This window comes from Eschscholzia californica, unplaced genomic scaffold (assembly GCF_041429995.1).
Source record: "Eschscholzia californica isolate CP2 unplaced genomic scaffold, dmEscCali1.0.p SCAF_2, whole genome shotgun sequence".
NCBI classification, from domain to species: Eukaryota; Viridiplantae; Streptophyta; class Magnoliopsida; order Ranunculales; family Papaveraceae; genus Eschscholzia; species Eschscholzia californica.
This window is the reverse complement of record NW_028238309.1, coordinates 18426349-18435183: the sequence shown is the minus strand read 5'-3', so window position 1 is coordinate 18435183 and position 8835 is coordinate 18426349. Positions and strand designations below refer to the sequence as shown.

Sequence of the window (8835 nt, the reverse complement as noted above, 5' to 3'; positions counted from 1 at the left end):
TCCTATGTCTGAATGGTTCTGGATTCATGAACCAGTCAACTATGGTCCACCTTATGATTGCAACTTATGAGTTGACTTGACTTCATATCATCCAAAGCCAACTGACTTTTTTTGATGAGATAACTGACTTCTTATTAATCCTGGCAAATTTTAAAAGCGCACACAGGGTTACTGATGGCGGGCAGAACAAGGGGCCTGCCCATTTCAGTTCGGATATTTTTAGTTCGGGTTCTTCATGGAACTGGAACGAAAACCATTTTTACATGCCCTACTGATCCCAGACTAGGAAGAAAACAAGCTTCAAAAAGTCTTCCCCTGGCTGGTCTTCCAGGAAGAAACAAAAGCTTCAAAAAACCCTGGCTGTGCTCTGATTTCCATCTCTCTGCAATAAGGTGAATTTTACGCCTTCAATGGCGACTATTGAAAACCCTAAAGGAGAAGGAACTCTGAGGTATGCCTTCGGCAATGTTCTTTCCTTCTTCATCCTTCTCTTGATCGGAGTACTCGCATTCTCGATCCGTATCTTCTCCGTAAGTCAAAATGCTGAGATCTTAAATTTTTTAATTAGATTTGTAGATCTCGTCATTAAACTTTAAATTTCTTATAAATTCTGATGTTTTCTTGAATGTTTATGGTGATTTGTTTTTCATTTTGTAGGTTATCAAGTATGAAAGTGTTATTCATGAGTTTGATCCTTATTTCAATTACAGAGTTACTCAGGTTCGTTACACGATCTTACTTTGATCAAAGATTTTTTTTTTTTTTTAAGAGATGTTTTTTTCTATGATGATTATGAAGTTAGACTTGAGTGAAAATTACGTTCTTTTCTTGAATTTCTGAACTCATTTGGTAGCAAATTTGTGTTTTTTTTTCTTGGATTTATGTTACTAAGTGCGTCAACTGCGGAAATGTATGAGAAAGCACCATGTCGATTTACAACTAGTTTTGTAGAATTTGAAATTCATCAGTAGTAGAGATAGAGGTAGTCCTAGTAGAGTAGATCTTAACAACATTCACTATCACAAAATGTAACTTAAATTTCTGGTTAAGTTAATTATCGGCAGGAGTGGCAGGTATAAAATTCAGAATAGTCCGATTGAATAAAGATATTGTAATGTTTCTCGTGATCTATGAATACGTGGGTGTCTTCGAAAATGAGGTGCACTGTGTGATGATTTAGTGTTATCTGATTGATACCCCTCCTTTAGTTGATAAAAAGGATAGTACTTTCTTTCTTTTACCAAAATCACGAAACCTCCCTATAGTCTATTGAGCTTTCGAAAGTCGGCAAAGGTTCATGGAAGCCAAATGTAGAGGTTTTTGACGTAGTGTTAAAATTGTTTCCTGGACTCAAGTTTATTCTCATCAGTTGTCACTATTTTATTTTATCAACTCACCTTCTGACCTGAAAGTGTATCTTTTGAATTTATTCAGTTAATTATCGTTTGTCGAGTTTAGGTTCTGCTGGTTTTCATGAATCAATTGATTCTGTTGTTTTAATAATATTATCCACCATAGCAGCTAATGGCGATCCTTGTATGTTTCAGTTCCTTACAAAAAATGGAATATATGACTTCTGGAACTGGTTTGATGATCGGACATGGTAATAATCTCATATGTGATCGTTTGTTGATCTTATTTCTGCATCTAAAAATAATTAAAAATAAATTTATGTTGGCTTATTTGTTAGAACTGCAAGCAAATCTAAAGGAAACTGTCTTTATTACTTGTTTAGGTATCCTTTAGGTCGAGTTATTGGTGGAACTGTTTACCCCGGATTGACTTTGACAGCAGGAACTTTATGGAAGTAAGTTGATTATTTATATGTCTAACCTTCTATTTTATTTAAGCATTAAATTTGGGATAACCTTGTTCTTGGACCCCTTCTTGGCCAGAACTTTGTAGTCGTGTTTTTAAATTTCAAAGAAAAGTGCTGTTTCTCATTCCCCTGGAAGTTAATGTTAGAATGATATTGCAGGTTGCTACAATCTCTGAATATTCCTTTGTCTGTTGAAACTGTTTGTGTATTTACCGCTCCAATATTCTCCGCTTTTGCTGCTTGGGCTACCTACCTTCTGACAAAGGTTTATTTCTGGTCAACTTGTCAATGATATGGAAACCACTAACTATGCATGTATTGACAAATGATATAATTAAACTTTTCTTCAGGAAGTTAAAGGTACTGGTGCTGGACTGACTGCAGCTGCTCTTTTAGCAATTGTAAGTTAAAGAGGCGCTTCCTCATTTAATTGTTTGGACTTAATTGGATTTTGTGCTTAGATTATTAACAATGACGCGGAATCATGTCAATACAAAGAAAACTTTGAAGAGAGGCATTTATATAAAGATTATTTGATAGAGTGGTGAAATACAAGATAATATTATAAAGTTAGACCTATTTGTACAATGGTTTTCATGTCTTGTTACAGCTCTGTGAATTACTTCATTGTTTAAAGGCTTAAACTTGAAGATCCTTTGGGTCAGGCTCTTGATATTGCTGTTGCTATGTTCTCTTAGTGGAACATCGGGGTGGATCTCGTGTGAATGTCACTTGTCGAGTTGTCGAAACATGGAGTTACCAGCCTATATTTGAACCTTCTTTTAGCAGCTCCAGTTATTCTTCTATTCCTAAGAATATAAGCCATTTTGTATTGTTTCTCCCACATGGTGACAGATTTTCCACCCTCTGAATGATTACTTGCCCTTTAAGATACTACACCTTGGAGGCTCTTGAAACTTGCAATATCAGCCATTAGTTGCTCTTTCTTTATCCTTTTGCTTAGGTGATCTTGAAATACTGCAGGTTTTTGTTCTTGTACTCTAATTGGGTTACTTATATTTTTTATTTGTCATATCACTAAAAATTCTATTAATTGTTCACTAAAAATATTGTTAATTGTTATCTGCTGCATTATCTTTTTAGGTGCCTTCCTATATATCTCGTTCTGTAGCTGGAAGCTACGACAATGAAGCTGTAGCTATCTTTGCTTTGATCTTCACTTTTTATCTCTACATAAAGGTAACAATTGATAAACCATACGTTCTGTTTCCCTTCTTAGTTAACTTAACATCAAATCTCTGGAAGCTTTAATGAGATAAAACTGGTTCTGTGAGTTCTCTTGTTTGACTTCTGTGAACTGTTTTCTGATATAATTACAAATCATATGCAGACATTGAATACTGGGTCCCTTTTCTATGCCACTTTAAATGCTCTGGCATACTTTTACATGGTAAGTGCAGTGAACTGATGTTGCTAGTGTATGTACTTCGTCTTTCCCATTGACAAATGTTGGCGAATTGTTTTCTTTTTCAGGTCTGCTCTTGGGGAGGATACACCTTTATTATTAACCTTATCCCAATGCATGCACTTTTGTGCATAGTAACTGGCCGCTACTCTTCTCGTCTGTATGTCGCGTATGCTCCACTTGTAAGTAGATATATGCATTTTGCATGTTTCTTCATACTTAAGGGAATGGTACATGCCTGTTTTAGTAAGATATTCAAATATTTTTACTGAAAGTAATTGATAAATGAAGCTGAGTTACTGGAATAATAGATATGGTCCTTTTAAAAAAAATAAAGATAGGGTAAGCATGTAAAGTAGAAGCTCTGAAGAAGGTTTGATATTTATACTTCAAAGGGAATATTGTGATTTGCAAAAAAGATAACAAAAGCGAATATTGGGCCAAGGTTTTGTTCTGCTTGAATCATTTTCTAATTCTGTGGCAAACGACGGAAAACTAGTTTCCATTGTTTGCTTGGTCTGCTGCTAGTGAGGAAACTAGTATTTTCTTTACAAGCTTTGCTTCAGAAATATGCATTGTATGGTTTCATGATTTAACTTGCAAGGGGGAATAGAACTGAAAATGTTAATGATAATAAAATTTTGTCATTTGAAACCTTGATTGCGTTATTGTTTTTTTAGCATTCCATTGAAATTATACCTTTGTCCATGCAGGTTGTCCTGGGCACATTATTAGCTGCTTTAGTGCCTGTTGTTGGCTTTAATGCAGTGATGACATCAGAACATTTTGCTTCATTTTTGGTGAGTCTATTGATGAATATTTTGTTATGAGGTGTTATATTACTGTTAAGATATTTCTCCTATATGGCCTCATTTTTTTAGAATAGGTGTTTTTTCAATATGAAACCTGAACAGATCCAAAGAAGTTAAGAACAATTTTTCTTAATTTCTCTAGAGCATCTTCTTACAGATGAGTCCAGTAGTTGTTATCTTCTTTTGAACTCTAAACACATGTAGCTTCATTTTATCTTGGTCGCTTACTGCTAATGGTTTATTTTTGTTTCAGGTTTTCATTATTATCCATGTTGTGGCTCTTGTGTATTATATCAAAGGAATTCTCTCTCCAAAAATGTTTAAAGTTGCCGTTACGCTTGTTGTTTCTGTTGGCACGTAAGCTTTCACGACTATTTTTTTTCCTTTATCAATAAATGATCTAAAAAGCTCATCATGGACGGATTAAAATCCTTAGCAGATAAAATTTTGTCTTGGTAGACAATGAATCAACTGGTACGTTAGTTCATTTGGTTGACATGTACATTTGCATATGTAACATAACATTTGTTCTTTCCCCGTCTTTCAGGGTAATTTGTTTTGCCGTGGTAGCAGTACTTGTAGCCCTGGTGGCTTCCAGTCCGACAAAAGGATGGAGTGGTCGTAGTTTGAGTCTTCTTGATCCGTAAGCACCAACTCTTACAAATGATTTCATATGTTTTCCTAGTTTGGCTTACTTGAATTAGGATAAACTACAGTTTTGACATCTCAAGGTTCTTGATAACGTTGAATTGTGACTTTATCTGTCGTCTCTTGTTCATGGCGTTCTGAATTCCACAGTTAAGCAGGAGATTGAGATGGTTCTGATGTTTGAAGTACATGCATGCGCCCTTATTTTATTTCATTAGAGCATTCTGATAACGTCATATAGAGCATTCTGATCCAAGTTCTCGAGTGATTGATAAAACATGCAATACATATTGCGTAGATTATAGAATTGATTGGGAAATACTGCTATCTCCTGAGCAACATTTGGTGTCATAACACGTTCACCTATGTTTGTTTCTATGATCATTGTTAGTGTAATGTAATTAGATTATGTGGGCTTGTGAAGCCAGGAGGTGATAAACCAATTTTTGGGGTCTTTTTAGCCTCCTGTTCGCTTATATATTTTGCTTCTGATCCTTTTTTATACAATTGAAACAGAACTTACGCGAGTAAATACATACCCATCATTGCTAGTGTAAGTGAACATCAGCCACCAACATGGCCATCTTACTTTATGGACATCAATGTTTTGGCCTTCTTGGTTCCAGCTGGCATAATCGTAAGTCCCAATCTCTGCCACTTTATTGTATTAATTAATCTTGATTTTCTTTTGTGATTTGCTTGTTTCTCACTTTCTTTGGTGAACTTCGGTTCTCACTTATTGGGCAGGCATGCTTTCTCCCTCTATCAGATGCCAGCTCATTTGTTGTCCTTTATATTGTAACATCAGTATATTTCTCAGGAGTCATGGTAAGGAGATATCTAAACACCCAATTCAGTAACTCACGATATTAATCTTTTAACTTTCATGTATTTTACGTTCCTATGTTCTGGTCTGCTTTTATAGGTTCGCCTTATGCTTGTTCTGGCTCCAGCAGCATGCATTTTGTCTGGAATTGCTTTGTCTGAAGCTTTTGACGTCTTCACAAGATCAATCAAATTTCAATTACCTGCGTTACTGGGGGATTCCAGTTCTGATGTAAGACTGTTTGTGGTTTTCCCCTTTTTATTGCTTCCAGCCATGTAATTCAGCCGTGAACTGACATTGAACTGATGGTATTGACCTTTAAGTCAGGGGATGCAACTTCTGGTTCTGTCGTACAAAATGATGTGGTGAAGGCTGAAGCAAATCCAGCTTCTGACAAAAACGAGGACTCTCTAAAGGAAAGACCAGCGAAAAAGAACAAGAAGAAAGAAAAGGACACTACTGTGAAAGCATCGATTAAGTCTCGAATTGAGAAGAGGCTTCTGGTGCTACCTCTGGAAGCATCTGTCATAGCCATTTTGTTGCTTATTTTGTTGGGTGCCTTCTACGTGGTACGCAAATCTCTCTCTTGTTTCAACAACTACCACTGCTTAACTCTTCATAATTCTTGCTTTATCTTAAAGAAGATCAAAGTGTAAAAGATGAAAGAGAAATTTCCAGTGTCTAATTTAAAGACCTGAAATGTAGCACTTAGAATGCTGAAACTCTAGTGGAGAACTGTTAAAGATATCCGTGCCTTTTTGTAGGTTCATTGTGTCTGGGCAGCTGCTGAAGCATATTCAGCTCCTTCTATTGTTTTAACTTCTCATTCACATGACGGTCTTCATGTGTTTGATGATTTCCGAGAAGCTTATGCATGGTTAAGCCATAACACTGAAGTGGATGATAAGGTCAGTCATCCGCATATTGTTGTTCTTATTATTCCGATTAATGTTTTTCATTCCACATAGGTGCATGAATCGCGTACGATTACATATTTTCCTTTAAGTCGTTATTTGTTTCATTCTCGATACAATCCTTGATATTGAGATAAGGAAGTAAGAACATCTCATGGAATGCAAAGGACATGATGCTGATCACATGTTTTTGTAGGTTGCATCTTGGTGGGATTATGGTTACCAAACTACAGCAATGGCTAATCGTACTGTCATTGTTGATAACAATACCTGGAATAACACACATATTGCAACTGTTGGTACTGCCATGTCTTCTCCAGAGAAGCCCGCGTGGGAGATTTTCAACTCCTTGGATGTAAAATATGTTCTCGTCGTCTTTGGAGGTCAGCTTGATTAATATTCGTGAAACCTCTTTTAGAAGTACATATATATATATATATATATATATATATATATATATATATATTTTCATGTATGTATGACTGTTCTAAGTTAGTTTCATAATTCAGGTCTTGTTGGCTATCCGAGTGACGATATCAATAAATTCCTTTGGATGGTTCGTATTGGAGGAGGCGTCTTTCCTCACATCAAGGAACCTGACTATCTTGTAAGTTCAACCAACTTTAATATATCAATATGTTTATCTTTTCTGTTTTAATGTTGTTTTATTTCATTGTATATTTCTGGGAAATTCATTTAGCTTTAAAAGCGTAAACATACTCATAGCTCTTGCATCTTTTCGGTCCTTTCAATAGAACATTGGGGAATTACTTCTTTTTTTTTTGCCTTCTAATTTATCGCTTTTCGGCTGTGCAAAGAGAGATGGTCAATACCGGATCGATTCTCAGGCTACTCCAACAATGCTAAACTCTCTTATGTACAAACTCTCATATTTCAGGTACGATAAAATCCAATATTAGTTTTACTCCTCTGGACCTACTTCAACATGCATATGTATTCTCATTTATGTATTTCTTTGTCTTTATTTTTAGATTCGTCGAAACAGATGGTAAAGGTTTCGATAGAGTAAGGAGGACTGAAATTGGAAAGAAACATTTCAAGCTTACCCATTTTGAGGAGGTCAGTCATCCAATAATCACCGCGTTCTCAATTTGTTTACAGTATTGAAGTAGTTTCCTGTGAGCTACTACATAATTGGTTCTGAACTGCTATACGGGAAAGAAAAACTTTGAAGTCTAGTAGGTTGAGAGACCTGCTTTGTGTTCATGGAGTTATATACAGAAGACCTATACCTAGGGGCACATTAAGTCGGCCATTTTCACTGTAAAAATGTGCGGTAGCTAGTTTTCTTTTTGCCTTAAATGTGGAGCTTTATAAAGGAACTCCACCTTTAAATGATTTGCTCATAAATTGTATGGTATTTATATCTTGTTGTCATCAGGTTTTCACAACGCACCACTGGATGGTTCGAATATACAAACTAAAATCTCCAAAGAACAGGATCCGAGGGAAGACAAAGAAATCAAAATCGGTAAAACCCCATTCCATTTGAAACCTTATTTTTCATTTTTCTTCCTTGTGAAATGACAGAGATCTTAACTAGTATCATCTTTTTTTCGCGGCAGGGTTCAAAATCAAGCTCAAACACGAAAAGGGTTGAAACAGGAAAGAAGAATCCTTGGCATTAACAAACATAATCGACAGAACAGGTCAGTTTCCGACATAAAGACATACATACATGAACTTTCATTCAGAGATTTCGACTGTGCCCTTTTGAAATACAAATAGTAGTTCATAAATTTTTTATTTATATTCCCTCTATTCTTGTAGGAAAGCTAGAAGAGAACTCCATTAAAGATCAGGCAGCTGTAATACATTTTCTTAAAGGTATTCATTATGGAATTCTGCAGAGTTTCTTGCATTTCAGAGGAATAGTTAGGGAGGAAAAGATTGGATATTTAAGTTTTGTAGAATACTTATTTCTTTACTTAGTTCTAATTAATCTGATTATTTGTGTGTTTTTGATCTCAACTGATGATCAAATAATGAGCAAGAATAATTGGGTTTCAAATCTATATACATTATACGAGTTTTGAAGATAATCAGATTTTCTAAAGGAAAGAGATAATTCTCTTTCTTTTTTCTATATAAATGGAGCATGTGCTGAAGTTCTGTCACTGAATTTAAATCTCAGACGATGAAACCATATTAGACATTTCCTTTGGGATAAATAAAACTAGTTAGATCTGATATAAACAAGTCAGATTCATATGATGAGAAAAAGAAACCACACAACGAGATGTAAAGGATATAATGAAGAAAAAGGATATGTAGCTTCTACCCAAACTAGAATTTTTAATTTTTCTGTTTCCAAAAAATCTCATTTTTACACGTTAAAAAAACACAGTATCTTCTGGCAAAGTAGTTTT

At 35.3% G+C, this 8835-nt stretch overlaps 1 protein-coding gene across 1 annotated transcript; it reads left to right on the top strand.

The window, feature by feature from the left end:
* The first annotated feature begins 284 nt into the window (after positions 1–284).
* STT3A (staurosporin and temperature sensitive 3-like A) lies at positions 285–8508 on the top strand. Its single transcript, XM_086657584.1, has 24 exons — positions 285–530; positions 658–720; positions 1548–1603; positions 1736–1807; positions 1979–2084; positions 2170–2220; positions 2924–3019; positions 3171–3230; positions 3314–3427; positions 3959–4045; positions 4311–4414; positions 4605–4700; positions 5222–5342; positions 5453–5533; positions 5631–5762; positions 5855–6100; positions 6296–6439; positions 6642–6828; positions 6955–7052; positions 7264–7343; positions 7438–7525; positions 7848–7937; positions 8032–8115; positions 8237–8508. Exons 1-23 carry the CDS (start codon positions 411–413, stop codon positions 8092–8094), a joined length of 2355 nt encoding a protein of 784 aa, XP_086513710.1. The 5' UTR covers positions 285–410; the 3' UTR covers positions 8095–8115; positions 8237–8508.
* Positions 8509–8835: the final 327 nt, after the last annotated feature.